The 17,180-nt window shown below is 56.5% G+C and overlaps 3 protein-coding genes across 3 annotated transcripts; 1 reads left to right on the top strand and 2 right to left on the bottom strand.

The window, feature by feature from the left end:
• Positions 1–199: 199 nt before the first annotated feature.
• Positions 200–2,355, bottom strand: VDBG_05547 (flocculation suppression protein; the record flags this gene model as incomplete). The annotated part of the gene is made up of 7 exons (XM_003004388.1): positions 200–543; positions 611–779; positions 863–1,251; positions 1,335–1,402; positions 1,462–1,560; positions 1,617–2,022; positions 2,241–2,355. 7 exons carry the CDS (start codon positions 2,353–2,355, stop codon positions 200–202), a joined length of 1,590 nt encoding a protein of 529 aa, XP_003004434.1.
• A 7,031-nt stretch (positions 2,356–9,386) lies between these two features.
• VDBG_05546 (minichromosome loss protein) lies at positions 9,387–12,005 on the bottom strand (the record flags this gene model as incomplete). The annotated part of the gene is made up of 3 exons (XM_003004387.1): positions 9,387–10,082; positions 10,136–11,121; positions 11,180–12,005. 3 exons carry the CDS (start codon positions 12,003–12,005, stop codon positions 9,387–9,389), a joined length of 2,508 nt encoding a protein of 835 aa, XP_003004433.1.
• Positions 12,006–12,454: 449 nt separating this feature from the next.
• VDBG_05545 (WD repeat-containing protein) lies at positions 12,455–13,729 on the top strand (the record flags this gene model as incomplete). The annotated part of the gene is made up of 2 exons (XM_003004386.1): positions 12,455–12,492; positions 12,556–13,729. The coding sequence occupies 2 exons, from the start codon at positions 12,455–12,457 to the stop codon at positions 13,727–13,729; spliced, it is 1,212 nt and encodes a 403-aa protein (XP_003004432.1).
• Positions 13,730–17,180: the final 3,451 nt, after the last annotated feature.

The following is a 17,180-nucleotide window of genomic DNA, read 5'->3' as shown; positions in this document are numbered from 1 at the left end:
GTCGCCGCGGAGGTCATCATCCTCATCGTCACGTTCAGCGATGTCCGTGGGGTTCAATATGTGGGCCATGCTTCCGCGGCGAGTGGGAGGAAGCGAGCTGTCTTTAACAGCCAGACTACCGCGACTCGCCGAGTTCCATGACCAACCAGCGAAGGAATCCGAGCCGCCACCAACGCCACCTCCACCGCCGTTGTGAAAGTTAGAAGGCGGCGGCGGTGTTGCCGGCCTCGATGACGGATGATGCTGGGAGGCGGACTGCAATGAGTACGTTGAAAGTGAGTCCCGGATGCGCTGATCCTCTGGCGCGATGCGGTTTGGTGACGAGGGCCAATGTGTCGATGGCGGTCCGGATGACGGAAATGGAGGATTGCCTTGCCATCCGGGAGCCCGGATGTCTGCCGAGGTATGCCGACGAGCAAGACTCCCGGAGGCGGATCAATCTCCGAATGCGCAACCTGCGCGAGCGGGTGGGGTTGCGGGGGAGGTGGCGGTGCTCCTCGCAGCGGAGAAGGTGATTGCGGCGCAGTGTTTGATCCGATGGAGCTGTAGCGTCGTTGCGTGCTGATGGACAGGTTTGAGGGGATTGGCGGTCGATGGAAATTCCCCTGACCTCGTGCCGAGGGTACCGTCAGGTTGGTCCTCCTAGGGTCGTCTTGGGGCATCTGTCGTGGAGAGACGGGAGCGTTCTCAATGTTGGAAAAGTACGAACGGCTTGCAGAGAATGGCGGCTCAGGCTCGTCGACAGACCGGAGTAGGTCTGCCTGACGGTGCATCTCGGACTGCAGATTGATGACTAGAAATAGTCAGTTAGCGCTGGAGCAACTCTACATTGGAAGCGCTGTAACCTGCCGTCTCGGTAAACGGGATGTCCCTGGTCAGGAACGAGACCCAAAACCGCTCTTGAAAGTTCCTGATTGAACTGCAGCAATCGTGTCATTGTTTCCATGACAGCCTGGTGCTTGATGTGCATGAAGTGCGCACTCTCCTCGCTTCGTTGAAGGCGCATGCTCAGATCGTACAAAGCGTGCTCGACACTGCCTCCCCTCGTCTCGGCACTTTCTGGAGGTGGCGGCGGCATGGGCTCTGCAGGTGTACCTGGCTGCGAAGTGCTGGGCTTGGTGTTCGGATAGTCGCGGTGGACGAGCGCGTGACGCGACGCCCGGCGCTTGATCTCTCGTAGCCCCACGAGGTCACCTCTCTTGAAGTTCCCGTTGCCGTGCTTAAACTCCCAGAGTGCCATATCCGGATTGCCTGTGTGGAATGCATCGCTCACTGTTGCTGCGCGTCAGTTGTCATGCGAATACCTTGGCGGCCGGGCGAGACTGCAGACTGACCTTTATGGAAGCCATACATGTTCAACTGTCGCACAAAAGAGGAGATGTTGGTGTGTTTGAAGTATTGCCTAGCCCAGTGGTCAGTCCATCCGTAGGTCTACTTGTGAAAACACTGGTAAGAGCGTACGCAAGAACTTTAGAGAAATCGGGCGACGGAGACATGACGAAGCTCTCGGCCGTGGGTGACCAAGATATCAAGTGCTGTATACTTGGGTCTTCCAGCATGCTAGAGCCGTGTTAACAACAGACCAGCACGCCACATGGCACCGTCGTAATTCTCACTTGTAAAGCTTGTGGATGAAGGCCGTCTGCACAATCTTAGGCTGGTGCACAGCCGCCGCCGCAGCAGCCGGCGGGGCTGGCATGGAGCTCATGTGGCCAGCAGGTTGAGATGCGCCCGGCGACGTGTTCTTCGCGCTCGATTCTGGGGTGCCGCTGCCGTTGCCATTGCTATTGTTATTGCTTCCACCGTTGATGCTGGTGCCGTTTTGCGAATGGGGGGGCGATCGACCGCCGGCGGTGGTAGGCGTCGTGATCTCCATGGGATCTCCCGGCGAGGGGGCAGATGTTTGGATGGTCGGAGTCGGAATGGGTACGATGCGAGTGGTGGTGGATGGTGATGAACCGTCATGGCCATCGGGTGGCAGAGGAACAGCCTGCTGACTCTCAATCGCGGCAGCCATTTGCGCTGCACGATGCGAGCATGCAGGTTAGCAAGGCAAGACAACAGAGCGCAGAGGAGAGGAAAGAGGAGTGTCGGCGGAGAAAGCAAGACAACCTAGAGGCCAGAGCGTCGCAAGGCACCCCTCAGGGAAGCATGGGGAGGATGGGCCAAGAGAGACAAGGCAAACAAGCCGCCGCGGGCGCGCACACGCACACACCCACGCACACACGCAAATGGCCCACCTGTGTCCAGACCGGGGTTCGGATTCTGGAGACAGGGACTGGCGTGGATCTCGGGGGGAAAAGAAGAGAGGAGAGGAGAGAAGAGAAGAGAGGGGACAGTGCACACATACCTCATGTCTTCAGCTTGGGGAGAAGCGTGGTGGGGAGTCAGGACAGAAAGGTTGGAAATCGAAAGGTTCGATCTGAGATCGCAAAAGAACGATAGATCGTGGAGATGGATGGCAGGTCAGTGGGTTGCTTTATCCGTGGAGTTGCTGCTCTGGCTCTGGTACGGAATTGTCTCCTAATAACGGACTGGCGTTTCTGCTGCTGCTGCTGGGCTGCACCTGTTGGGTCCCGAACGAGCTGCTGACTGGGTGTGCTTGGTGCTCAGTGCTTGGTGCTTGCGCTCGGTGCCGGGTCCGTGTGTGGGCTTGGTGGATATGCGCGTAACCCGGTCGGACAGGGCTTGTGAATGGGCAAGGGGACGCTGGCAGGCGGACGGGCGGGCGGGCGGGCGGTCGGTTGGCCTTGTTTGCGTGTCTGTCTGTCGGTACCTGGGGGAAGGTCGAAGATGCAGTACAAGCAGATGGCGCGGCTGGAGGTGGGGGAACTCTGGCGTCGTAGGTGGAAAACGCCAGCAACTACAATTTGGTGAAGGATCGATACCGGCGCGTGCCGAAGATCTTGGTCCGAGAATATTCGAGGAGGATGGGTGGTCGCTGGCGTTCGGGCGGCGGTGCGCAGTGATATGACGGAATGGATGGCGGGCTGGTGGTGGACAAAGGTTATCGAGACGGGTGGATGAAGGCGAGCAGGCTGGCTGATGTTGAGGCACGTTCAAGGTCTGAGTCTACCTCAGGCCTAAGGGGAAGAGGGGGGTAAATCGAGGGGCCTGGACAGAGGGCTAGCTAGGGTCGAAGTTGGCTGGTGGGGTGGGCTTCGAGGCCACCAGGCCTGAGTCGGGAGTCGACCGTCGCCGTGTGGCGCCGAGACCGTGAGCGTATAGGAGGTGCAGGAGCCACTGGCAGGAAGGATCAGCAGCTGGCGCGACTGCCTTGGTGAGGGTGAGGGGGGGCTTCTAGGTTGTGTTGGATATGTGATGAAGGAGAATGCAGGGGACTGTGGGAGGCCCTGACTCTGTTAGGATTAGATTCTCGGCCTTGTGTGTATTAGAGACCGAGACTCGTGGTGCTAACAGGGAGCCTTACCACGCTGACTTCGAGGCCCACTCGGCAAGGCTCCAGGGACCTTGCAGATACAGGTAGGTACCTACCCGGCACAGAATCTCGTCTTTGTACGGGCAGATTGGACAGGTGTCCGGCAGTCGTCCAGAGCTTTCAAGCCTCCGACTGCTGCAGCACAAGCTCCAAGTCGAGTCCCAATTTCAGTTCGATCGATGACGATGCTTCACGGCTGGAACGGGGGCGGTCTGATGACCGGGCTTGTCTGAGGGTTGACCGCAACGGATCGTAATGTGGTTGGATGTCACCTCGACCAGCGACAGGGCGCGTGTCAGGAGAGGAATGCGTGGCGCGAGGTAATGTTGCTGTTGATGATGGCTGACGGGCCGAGAAGCTTAGACTTGGGAATTCGATGGGCGGCCAGCCACGACAATTGTCGACAAGGATACGTGGGTACCAATAGCGTGGTGGGAACAGACGGGTTCTGCTCTGGTGCCGTGGTGAAGATGATCTTGATGATGATCTTGATGATGAGGATGCTGACCAGTCCTTGCTCATGGCCCGCCTTGGAGACACTCACGTTTCGTTCCATGCTTGCGTCTTCGCGTGGGGAGCGTCGTCTCCCGTCTCTGGTACCTTGTCACTTGTGCCTGTCCCGGTGCCTCCTGTCCATCGTGGCCAAATCGGATTCTTTTTCGACAGAGGATCGTACTGGCGATTGAAAGGCACGGTCTAGTGAAGTGGTGATGAATATCGGTTCCATGGATCCAAGATCCATCGCAGCCCAAGACTCGATGGACCAGAACCCAAGAACCCCTAGGCACTCGGACCTTGGATGATCAGACACTCGATCAATACTCCGACAGGGTCCAGACCAGTGTAGGACACGTCCACTGTAGCCCCACTCACTAAGGACCAAGGCAGGTGGGGGAAGGCGCCTTTGGCTGGCTGGACTGTGCTTTCTCTCCAGCCTTACCTTCTAGATAAGTACTTGCGGTAGCCTGGGTAGGTACCTTACCTTAGGCAGGCATCTACCTGCCTGGCAAGAACCCTCTGGTCGACTGTTGTCTTGCCTGCCTTCTTCTTGCCCGTCTAAACGCTTGCCCCTTGCCCTTCCCAGTTCCGTGCATCTGTAGCCGACATGGCTCCTCCTAGCTCCAGTACCTAGGTAGGTACAGGTACTGTACAACAGATATCTACAGGGTCCTGTGTGCAATCCAGCCCTGCTCTCTCTCTGTCTCCATGGCGAATTGACGACGGCCAGCCTTCATTCATTGGGGCTTTTCTTCCACTATCCCTGCCATCAAAAACGTTCAGCTTCCAGCATGTCTCACTCGTGCATTTCCATCGTCGTAATTTTGACACAGTGGATTCGAGAAATCCCACGAGCTTGCGCCGTCAAAGCCCTGAATGGTCGATGAGGAATTCCTTACCATCCACCCCATGTCACTCGGACATGCACGATGCTAGGAACAATAAGCCACCTCGACCTCTCCAGTCGTGATGGCCTTGGCCGTTGAGACAGCGCACGGATCTAATCGATGCTCAACCATCTCTGGAACCCAACGAGCACGTCACGGTGTCTGTCTTTTCTCAGATCCGGGGCATTGTAACGGGAAGACGAGACTGTCGACAATGCCGCGTGTCCGTGCCCATCTCTCTCCAGTGTTGTGGATTGTCCTCGTCGCATGTACAATCAATCCATCAATCGCACTTCCATCGTTCCTGGGGAGCAGCTAAAACCTTCGAGTCCAAGCTCCTGGCCCAGTCCGACCGCGGGAGCTTTTCCGGCACGCGGCGCCCCTTCACACTCGAATTGACATGGCCGCCTGGGTAATAATCGTGGTGGACACTGCTCAAGTATCAGTGGGTTGGATTGGATGAACTACGATCGCCGGAAAGGGCTACCTCCGATCTTCGAAGCTCTTCATCCCCCTCCAGGCCGAGACACGACCTGTCACTAACCATGCTAAAGCATGCTGACGCTCAGAAGCATTCGAGCTATCCAGCCTCTTTTTTGCGACTTTGCGAAACGCAGCGTTGCGGCTGGGGGTGCATGATTGCAGCTGCGTCTCGTCTAGTCGGTCAGTCACTGCTACCTTGGATGGAGACCTTGATCCTCGCATGTCGTCTAGCGCGTGCTCGTGGTAAAGGAGGCCCCTTTTCTTCAAAATCACACCCTCCATCATGTTCAGCTCCAGGGCCCGCAACGCCGAGAGCCGCGACTCCCCAATCGCGCCCAGCTGGAGGACAGCTGATGCTTGATGCCTGACTGGAGAAAGAAAAGAGCTCTGAAGCGAGCGACCTCTTTGTTTTGAATGTGGCGGCTCTTGCTGCTGACGTGCTGTCAATGGTTTCCGAGACCCCTTCTGAAGCGATATGCTCAGCAGCAGGGTTCAATGCAAGCAATCAAGCCCGCCCACGCGACGGCTGTCCCTTCAAGACGCGTCGTTCTTGGCTCTCACGCGCAACAGATGAAAGGGGGGGATTTGATGGTCACGATCAACCACAGCTCCTCTATTGGCTGCATGCACTTGTCGTGTCTTGTCTTGTTAACGCCACGACGTCCCGGCTCTCAGCGAGCGAGCTACGCTACGCTACCGCGAGGGCGAATCGTAGAGTACCTTACCTTAACTTGAACCCCCCCACACCTCAAAAACAAGCCATTGGACCGCTTTCGAGCCCAGCACGATACGCCGCCTCAGCTGGACAAGGTCCGACCCTCTCTCTCTCTCGCTATTCCCCGCTTCACAACAGGCTGGTTGACAGAGATGACGCCACGAACCGATCTTGGTGGATGCGGCCAAATCGTGTCTGAAGTAGGTCGTCTTGAAGGGTACAACCGGTAAACGAGCGAATGAGCGACCGAACGAGCGGCTGAAGAACCGAAGACCGAAGAAAAGCCCTGACCACTACCAAAGATAGGCAGAAGCAAAAGCATCTCTGATCTCCGTATGCACGTTGTGCAGCTGCTACGCCCATGTGTTTCATCCTCGTCGGGAAGAACAAACATCCTCCTGCCCCTGTCGATTTCTTAACACGCCAGGGAATAAGAAAATAAAAGGCACAAGCTTCAGAATTTTTCCCTTTCATCAATTCCAGGAGATCGCCCCCCCCCCCCTTTTCCTTAGTTGAAAGCTTTCTTCGCGCTCCATCAAAAGAGACACCCCCCGATCGATAACCCCTGGCCAACGATATGACGGCCGCAGGTTCGACGCTGCTGCGGCAGTCCTTCTTCATCTGGCAGTCTGACTTTTAGTCCCCTAGGCTCTACCTAGGGTAGGGGTCATGGGAGGAGGTGTGTGTGCTTGTACAGTAATGGTGTTCAATATCTTCCAGAAGCCGGTAGCTTTGTATCAGGTTGGATTGATGTGCCATTGCTATCCGTTTTCGGATCTCGCTTACCCCCTGCTTTTTCTGGAAGATGCTCCTGCGCGATCCGATTCGACAACTCAGACAGCACTTCATCTCCCAATACAAAGCCAGGACCCCCCACCCCCCGGATGGGCTTCACTAGGGCTGGTTTGAAATCGGCTCTTTCAGGAGCCTCGCCACTTCTACCCTGGGCCGACCCTGACCGAGCCTGATGCATTCTGCGCCTGTCATCAATCTTTGTATGATGAGTTCACTGTAGAGCATATGATCTGCTTCTTGGTGCAATGGTATCGAACGGGTGTAAACAATTCTTCCTTACCTAGACCAAGACCCCACGACTATCGAAGTCTCTATCGAGGGGGACTTCTTGACAAGAGTTCGTAGCAAAAACGAGCCGCGCTCGTTCCATACGAACCTTCCCCAGACGCCATCATGATACCCCACTTTCCATCCTGGTCCGGGTCCTGAAATGCTAGATTGCATTTGCTTGCCAAAGTGCTGAATGAGGCCATCTCAGGCAGCATCCTCGATATTCAGCTCGCTGCCAACACTCGTAATTCCGTACATTATGAATGAACCTCTCTAGCCACTGTTATTTACTCGTCCTTCAAAAGTTCCTTCGTCGATAATGATGAGGTGTCTGCGAAGAGGCTTTATCGCGTCGGCCTCGCCCCGTGTTCCAGTTCCTGGTCCTGTCGAGATCGCTGTCAAGGGCTCCATTGCAGAGAATCGATCATAGAGCACACAACTCTCGGCTTGCCGTCGATCTTCTCTTCTCTTGACAGTTTGGGCGTTTTGATGCAGCTTCCGCGTCAGGATCGAGAAGCATATCTCACCAACGTTCACAGAACCACCACCCACCGCGGTCATCAGAAGCATCGCCCGCTCAAGACTGTCTCTACAAACTGTATTAGCTTCGTGACGTAGTAGTACTTGGGCTGGCATATTGCCTACATGGCAGCCAGATCAAGTGCGGTTTGGTCATGTCGGTTTGTGTGACCACGCTCTAGGCTCCAAACATGGAGGACCGATCAGGCGGGTTCTTCCCCCGCCATTATGTCTGACTTGACTGTCAATGCATTCAAGCTGACGAGATCTTGTGAAGCGCATTGTTCTTGTTTGAAACAGCGTTCGCCTCTTAAGATTGACGACATGCGATGCTGCGTCAGAGTTGAGCAGCAAACTGACGAGGGTGGAGCTATTCATATCATCCACAGTGTTGAGAAGAATGGTCATATTCGTTCTTAGAAAGGTCTGATAGGGCTGTTGTTTTGAGAGACCAGGAAGCGAGCTGCTTTGACTCCGCCAGACTCAGTTCGCTTGGCTGAGTAATGAAGAGCGGTATTGCCGTCCTCGTCAACTGCGTTTGGGTCTGCGCCTTCCTCGACAAGGACCTGCATCATTTCAGTGAGGCGGGAACGTTTTGCAGCTTTGATGAGTGCTTGGTCGATTTCGATGCTGTAGATTGCGCGGGCAGCTGTGGCAACGGCCAGGAGAGCGCTGGAGCACCCACCGAAACCCAAAGTTTGAGCAGAGTCACAGCGGATGGTCCTTGTGAGGAGGTCTTCCCCCCAGAGACACGGTCCTGCTTCTGTATTTGTATAGAAGGCGATCGAAGTAGTCCCTCTTTCCCCAGGGAAGAGCAAGGCTAAGAGGCCGCTGGCGGACCAACCTTACGCGCTCACTGCTAAGAGATATTTGTTGGTAGACAAGACTTCTGTCATTTCGTATAACGCCACGCTCAGGCTCAAGATTATCGCGTAATACCACTCAGAACCTTTACTAGACGAGAGGCTGTAAGGTAGATTCCGCTGGAATCTCTAAGCTGTTGTAATTTCCACGGTCGGAACAGGCGAGTCACCTTGTGAATTGTGTCACAATGTTGAAAAGCCATACCACCAAGTTCACTGTCGTACATCTAAGAATCAGAGGCGTAGCTCAACGATGCCGACCGATCCTTGCTGGCCACCCATCGGTAATCTTCTTGGACAATATACAATTGACGGTACAGGAAGTCGAGACAGTGGCGTGCTCGCTCTTCATGGGCAACTTCGCGGTCAGTGATTCGGAAATATTCCGCATACGGGTCAGCATCGCGGCTGCTTTGGAACAGATAATTCTTGGCAGATTGGTGGACGAAGTCCAGTCTGTTGTGCATCTACAGTCTCACTCAAGGTACAGGACGGAATCCCGGCAGCTGTCATGTCTGCCACAGCGTCCCTCTGAACAGGGCTGGAGCATTGCTTGTGGCACGTGTTGAGGAGACAAAATCACGGTACAGATGAAGATTCAATCTGTAATTTGCGCGCACCATCATTGATGTGCGTTACGATAGCAGGCAAGCCTTCTTCACCCTACATGTCAACAAGCAACGACCAACGGCGTGTGCAGAATGTTTGAACAGTCGATGCGAATTTCCCAAGTTGATCATATTACATGTCCGTGTACATCTTCCAGGCTGTCATCGGCGGACACGTGCAGACCCCATCATTCTAACAACAAAGCGGCCCAAGATGATGTCCCAATCCCAGCAGCAGCTGTGCTCGCAAAACGCCCAAACCAGACCGTGATCACACGCGAGCGTCGTTCTTCCAGCACGCAGACAGGCTCACCAGTCTTCCTCCATGCCGTTGGCCCTCTTATCGCCCAGCTCCCGAATCTTCTCACCAAGCAGCGTCCGGCCGTACCGCTCAGCAACCTTGACCGCCGCATCGACCATGCGTCCCGTGCGGTCCCGCATGAGCTCCACCATCTCGAGCGCGCGCATGCCCCTCTCGTCGCCCTCGCGGCACTCAATGGCAAGCAGTTGCAGCAGCGTCTTGTCGACCTCGAGCTCGACGCGCGCGAGCGCAGACCGCTGCGCGTGCCGACCGCCGCTGCCGCTGGGGGTGTCGTCGTCCGCCGCGTCGCGCAGTTGCGCCGCCGCGAGCGTGCGTAGTAGAAACGCCTGCTCAAGCTTGCGGGATTCAGATTCCGGGCCGGCTTCGGCGTCCTCGTCTTCGTCGCCGGCGTCGGACTCTTCCGCGCGGGCGGGTTTCGGGGGCGTGGAAGTCAGGGGTACGGAGAAGTCAAACTCGGAGAGAAGGGGCCGAGGGAAGTAAGGATACTGGTCGCCGCCCTTGAGAATGATGCAGTGGAATTTGTCGTCGGCAACGGCAATGGGGTAGTACGTCTCAGTCTTGCGGCCAGAGGCGAGGCGGGGCAGGAGCTTGGTGTCGAGGAGGGGAATCCAGGAGGCGCGGGAGGGGCTGCGCCAGTGGAGGAGGGTGAGGAGCGTGCCTGTCGAGTCATAGATGCATGGGTTCTGTTGCATTGTCAGTTGGTTTTCCACCGTCAAGGTTTAGGATGAGGACATACACCCGAGTCCGAGAAGAAGACGCTCTTGAGTGTTGCGCCATCGGGAAGGGCAACTGTGTCTTCGTTCTGGCAGATGGTATCTGTCTTGACATTCTCGATGGTGTAGACAAGCTTCGTATAGCCATCAGCTCCGACAGGCCCATTGCCCATTGTCAGGACGTAGTCCTTCCAGCTGGCGCACGTGACCATGGGCGTGTTCTTGGGACGGTAGACGCGATACGGAAGTCCAAAGAGCGTGTAGACCCTTACATAGTTGGCCGTCGTTGTCACCGTCACAAACGATTCACTAAGTGACATGGCCAGAACGTGCTCGTCCTTGGGCAGTTGGATCCGCCAGTCATGACGCTGCGTCCACATCTCGTGCGGTCGGTAGAAGATGGTCGCTGGCTGGTCCTTTAGAGGCGGGCACGAGAAGAGCGTGCCCTGCTCGTTCAGGCACGCCTTATCGTAAAGGAAGGTATCGGTGAAGTGGAAGTCGCGGTGGAGCTCATGGTCGTAGAATTCCACCGTGACGGTGTTATGGCCATCCTGATCAACGGTCCAGACGAAGCCAATGAGGTTTAGACAGAGGTACTTCCTGTTGCCGCGCCATGGGGTCGATCCCGGCTGAAAAGCCTCGTGATACTCGGCCTGCATAAGCTGACGTCGCTTGCCGCCGTGCTCGATGGGGCCGGAGCCGTCATGAGGCCGCTTGCGGTTGGATCCTGCCGCATAACCGGCCCCATCATCGTCAACGACAAAGTCGTCGCCATCGCCGAGACCGTCGTCATCAGCGTTGAGGAATGAGTCCAGGCTTCCGAGGGAGTCGCGGCGGGGCCGAGAAGGGAGTGCACCGTTGCCATTGGTGTTGCCATTAGGTTGTGGTGGGCGGCGGGCGTTGGAGATCTCGGAGAGGGGGTCGTGGATGAAGGGAGCGGGCTGTTTAGGGAGTTTGAGCAGGGAGGCGAACTGCTCGTTGATGAGGTCAGGGTAGATGTAGATTTCGCCTTCCGACGTGGAGAAGGACAGCAAGTTGTCGGTGGGATGCCATGAGAGATCAATGACATTGTTGTAGTCGAACTTTTGAAATGACGCTCTGCGTCTTCGTCTCCCAAATGAGAACCTTGCCGTCCTTGGCGGCCGTCGCTAGCAAGGCGCCGTTGGGCGACCAGGCCAGGGCAGTGACGTCTCCGAGGTGACCATTGGAAAAGGCGCGCTGCTTTTCCCAGTCGTTCTTCGAAACGACCTGAATATCGTGGGTAGGTGTCGGCAGCGCCAGGGCCCGTCCGTCAGGATGCCACACAGCCTCTGAAGAGAGATCCGAGTCGGTCTCCAGCGACCCAATAATGCCATCCACCTTGTGTATCAGCTCTGGCTGGTCTGCCGTTAGTGAGTAGACGTAAACGATGCCATCTGTGCAGGACACGGCGAGGAGCCCGCCCTTGGGATCAAAGGCAACGTGTTTCGCAGGTCTTCCATGGTCCTTCAGCGTGCGAATGTACGAGTGGTCAAAGGTGCCGACAATCTTGACCGTCAACTCGTCACTGGCAACAGCGCACCACTTGAGGTCGGGAGAGAGGGCGATGTCGCGTATGGGCAGCGAGGTGCGGGTGATGAACCGATCAAAGGTCTCAGTGATCGAGGAGTAGACGCTGACGGTGCCGTCTTCAGAACCGACGACAAAGAAGTCATCAGCAGCAGCCACTGTGACGTTCTGTTCCTGGCACTCGTCGATGTTGATGGGTTCGCCGTCAAAGCCCGTCTTGTACAATCGAATGGTGTTGTTGGAGCCAACGGTCACGAGGCGGGAGCCGTTGGGGGTGTAGGCGCAGCGCGTTGTGCCGGAGGTGTGGGCAGGCCGTGGCCTTACCCTCGGGGCTGTGGACGACATTGTGATGGTTTCGGAAGAAGCAGTGCCACGAAGCTCGAATTCTACCTCGCCTGATGGTGTTGAGGAGGCTTGGTCGAGGAGCAGGCCGATCTACAGATTCATGGATTCGCAAGGGGTGACAGATGTGAGGAGCGCGTTGACGCGTCAATCAATTAAATCTGGCGCGTCTTGGGTCGTTTGGGAAACGACAGCTGGGCCCACTTGCAATCAGGTGGATTCGAGCTTAGTGAGGGGCAGCCTGGAGCTGTCTGCCAGTGTGTCCATCTGCCCCGCCATTTCACTGCAGATGACCAAGAATCTCATGGAAAGAACAAGTCAACACTGCCACTGACCTCCAGGCTTTGGTATCACTGTACTGAGCTCAAGTCATACTGCTCTTTGACGATACAGCCTCTAATTGATACCCCCAAGATCTCAAATCCCTACTGGCTTCCGCCTAAAACAGCACCATGGAGTCGAGCAACCAGGAGAATTTCTTCGAGACCGAGTGAGTGAGCCCCTGAACCACCAACCTGACTCCCCAAGGCGCTCCTCACTAACCCAGACCCAGCGTCCAACAAGAGAAGCGCAAGCAGCGCGCCCTCAAGCAAGACAACCCATTCGGCAACCCGATTCGCTTGCCGTCCAAAGTCCTCGCCGTCCTACCCGACCCCACGAATCCCAACGCCCTGCTGACGGCCGAGTCCTCCGGCCGCGTCGCCCGCATCTCCCTGACCTCGCGCAAGCCCACGGCCAAGTTTGCCGGTCCCGCCGTGCCCGTCACGAGCCTCGCCACCAGCGGCACGACCCTCTTCGCCGGCGCCTGGGACAAGACCATCTGGTCCTGGGACCTGCGCACCGGCGCGCCGCAGCGGCGCTACGCCGGCCACGCCGACTTCGTCAAGACGCTCGCCGCCGCGCGCCTCGGCGGCCGCGACGTCCTCCTCAGCGGCGGCGCCGACAAGAAGATCCTCGTCTGGGACGTGGCCACCGGCCGCCGCCTGCACGCGCTGCAGGACCCCGCCGCCGCCATGATGTCGCTGCAATCGCTTGCCGTCGACCCCGTCGCGTCCTCGGACGACGAGCTCGTTGTCGTCAGCGCGAGCAGCGACCCCGTCGTGCGCCGCTGGCGGGTGCGCCTCGACGGCGCCGAGATGGTGGCTGGCGGTGAGGTCGGCGGTGAGGCGGCTGGTGATGCTGCGCTGGCGACGGGGGGTGCCATTTCCGAGCACGAGACGAGCGTCTACAAGGTCCTATTTGACCAGGAGAGCGAGGAGATTGACCTGTGGACGGCGAGCGCCGACGGCACGGCAAAGTGTCTCGCCCGCGGCAAGGGCTTCACGACAGAGGATACTTTTGAGCATGGTGATTTCGTCAAGGGCCTCGTCCTCACCGAGACGTGGGTCGTCACGGGCGGGTTCAGCCAGGATATCAAGGTGTGGGACCGCACGTCGGGCAGCCTCGTCTACACGATATCGGCACACTTTGACGAAATCACCGACTTGATCGTACTGAGGGATCCCTCGGGGAAGAAGGACACGTTAGTCAGCATCAGTATTGATCGTACAATTCGAACATGGAGTCTCGACAAGCAGGCTCTCGACGAAACAGTAGAGGAAATCCGGAAAGCTGGCGAGCCAGTTGAGGAAGATGAGCAGCAGGCGAAAACGGACGATGACAAGAAGGAGGGGCTCATGACGGCGGATGAAGAGGCCGAGTTGGCCGCACTGATGGACAGCGACTGAACCTTGGGGAGTTGATTGACAGAGCAATGCTCGCCTCCTTTATCGTGGTGGTTGCCTGGACCTACTCCTGGAAATCAGCATCGACAACGCGTCAACCCCAGCATCCTCTGCATCAGCTGCGTTTGTCTATTCAATTAACACTCGACCGTCACTGCACGAGAATGGCATCGGTCTCATCACACTACGCGCTTTGGAGGGGCCTCACTTGCCTCGCAAATGGAAAAGCCCGGCGTGCAATGCTTCTGAATGATACTAGCTAACTGCACGCCATAAAGGGGCCCGCCAGTGATCAACCACTGTATTGAAAAATATGCCCGGAACCGGATACACCTGCAGCGGATGTGCCTAGGTAGGTCACTGGCCGCTGGGCTTCTGGAGCTAGAGGACGTAGATATAGCTCTGATTTGCACGTAATACTCATGGGATGCCTCTTACACAGCGGCGCCTCGATAGCATGAAACATGCAGACCCTGTAAAACAGCCACGTAGACGCCAGCAAGCCTCAGTTACGTGGCCCCTGATACCCCATACATACCTCGTGTTCCAGCCAAATCCCACAAATGCTAGTTCAGTTGGGAGAATGGAGACTCGACCCCTCCATCAGTAAATTCGGTCCGTTCTGAACAAGCTACACACCAAGCTCGCGGCATACTCTGGACGATGGCAGATGGATTAACTCTACAGGCTGCTGCAGATTGAACGAGGATGCTCGTTGATAAGTGACGTTGTCATCTAGCGGCGCAATCATCGCACATGGTATTGTTATGGAGCAAGGAATGGCGTTTGACATAACGAACAGACGTTGGCTGGGCCGGAGAGCCTTGGGACCAAATCGAACCAGGTGATAAGAAGTCGAAGTAGCTGTAGGTCGTAACAAACATCCGTCGAAGGGGCTAGAAGACTTCGCGTGCTGTGTCCAAGAAGTGACACCGGGTCAAACGCAACCCGGCAATCCTGCTCAAGGATCGCCCTGGCAGTGGTCACCAACCATAACCAACGGATTTATTGAAGCTCAGACCAAGATTGACACACAATCCCAGTGGCACATGGTAGTCACTCTTGCCACAAGAACGAGGCAGAATATCGAATAGGTCCGATGGACAGGGACCTGGTCTGTGAGCCGGGCTGAATAGCTTGTTCCTCAAATCCGCGTGACGAGTCGTGCAAGGAGCCGCCTGAAAGACCGATGAGTGTTCGGCTACCCAGTCATTGATAAACCACGCAGCAGGAAAAGGGAATCCGAAAACACCTGTGGGGAGCCCGTGGTGCCTAGCGACCCAGTTTGGCCCCGAAGGAAGCGTGGGTACCCACGCCGGTACAACGATAACAGCCATGTTAAGGTGTTTTGTGTGCCGCTGAACCCGACGAGGGTCGGGGGTCGAGGGCTGGATGTCGCACCGGCTACCATATCGTTGGGGGCCGGGGGCAGCGACGGGGCTGGTAGAACGTTGGCGGCACCGTGTTGTCCCGATGTCGAGCTCCTGTGAGCAGCATTTGCGAAACCCAACAGCCCCCGAGCCGTTCCCGAGCTGTTGGTGGGGAAATGGGGCGTGGCGAGACCGCCCCTGCGCTGATCATCCTCGCTGCCAGGTTATCCTTGAGTTGAGTCCGGGCCACACCAAGACAAACAGAGGATGCAGTGCTGCGTTTGTTGAAGTTTGTCGCTGACCTGGGCCAGGGCGATTAAAAAGAATGCCGAGATCAGCTGGAAGGCATTGTCTGACAGTGAGCTGGGCAGTACATATGGCATAATGACGGCCACGGCAGCCCGCATGGATAGAAAATAGAATGAAGGGCTGAGACGTCGAAGTGACTGCGTAAAACTGGTGGACTGTCTTTTCCGTCGTATTACTGTTGCGCCACTGAAGACTGTGTGACCTGGCTCCGAGACGAAGCCATTGGGTGACGAACTCGTCGGGCTGGAGAAACCAACACTCGACTCGCGATTGATCCTAATTCGGGGTGCTAGGGGGTCAGAAGTCGTAGTTTTCGGAGCACAGAGCACCGTGACATGCACAGCCTGCAGTGAGCTTGGAACTCTGCTCGGTATGCAGACCAAAGATTAGGTGTCGACGTCGTCCAAAAGGACAGATGATGCTTTCACTGTCGGTCTCGATGTGACATGACGCGCGTGTGTAAGTTCATCGCATATATTGTCGGCTGCCAGTAAGGCTTTGGTCGTTGAAGTTGCTCCCAATCCGAACAATGGAAGGATCGTCGTGACAATCGACAATCGCAGAAGGCTGCCAAGCGTTCTTGTGTCAACTAAAAGGGGACGACATCGATTGGAGTACCATCATGTTTGACGATGCAGCTTCTGGAGCCAACGATGGCCATATAATCAAGTCTCGGGTGACAGGATAGACGCAGACCACATTCATGGTCAAAGGAGGTCAGTTGCAGACAAGCCACCCGTCTAGGCGGCGCCGACAGAGCAGAGTTTGCTCAAACGAGGGGGGCCGCGACTCGTGCGATGGCGGTGATGATGGCAAAAGCGGAGGCGAAGGCGAGAATTTCCAGGCAGCATTATGATGAAGACTGCCGGCCACCAAGGCTTGCCGGGTGAAATGTGGTGCGTTGTTGGTGTCAAGTGTACCAAGTAGTATGAGGTGGGTGTGTGGTGCAGATGGTGTGGAGTAGAGTGACGGGGGAGAGGAGCCAGAAACTACCGGTCTTGGTGCCGCCCCATCCGCTTAGCTGGACCCGCCGAGGGATCAAACGTGCCAGTGAAATGCCAGACAGTGAGCATTTGTTCCAATTTTGATCGCCTGGCGCTCCCGTTTCTCCTCAACGACGCGAGCACAGGGCCAAAAGGTGTTCAGGGCCTCATCCCAGCTGGACCCCCATGAAGTGACACATTTGACGACATCGGATCGAGGACACTCTATTTGAATTTTCATCCGTTCTCTGCTAACCTCTCACCTTATTGCCTCCAGAATGCTTATCGCCAGAGGTATAGTCCCGCATGGTGAACCGAAAGCGTCATCATCCCCGTTGCCTGACCCCGTCTCCCTGTGACCTCGTCTTCCTGTTGTACAAACAAGGCCTTGATTGCATGCCATACCACAGCCGCTGTCGTGTGATGCGAGGAAAGACGGCGAGCCACGCCCAAGGGATGAGGTTGCATCGACTCGGCCCATGCCGCTATTGGTCCACCGTCCCGATGGATTCTGGAAAAAAACGTGATGTGAGAGTCGTGCAATCGAGCTTGTTCTGGGGGGACACACCGCTACCGTTAGCTAGAGCCGGGCCGTACAGCAGTCTGTTTCGTCTACATTGTTGGCTTGGACGGCTTCTCACTCCTGCACCTGGGCTTTGGCCCCTTTGCCGTGGGGCTGGTCCCTAGAGCATCCTCGTTTCCTCCACTTGGCTCGCTCTCTCCAAGCATGCATCTTGTTTGAGGGTAAATCCCAGCACGCCTGTTGGTACCTGCATGGCAAGGAAGGTACGT

The sequence above is a fragment of the Verticillium alfalfae genome, genomic scaffold (assembly GCF_000150825.1).
Source record: "Verticillium alfalfae VaMs.102 supercont1.6 genomic scaffold, whole genome shotgun sequence".
NCBI lineage: Eukaryota > Fungi > Ascomycota > Sordariomycetes > Glomerellales > Plectosphaerellaceae > Verticillium > Verticillium alfalfae.
The sequence above is the reverse complement of the archived record's forward strand: the minus strand, read 5'-3'. Positions and strand labels throughout refer to the sequence as shown.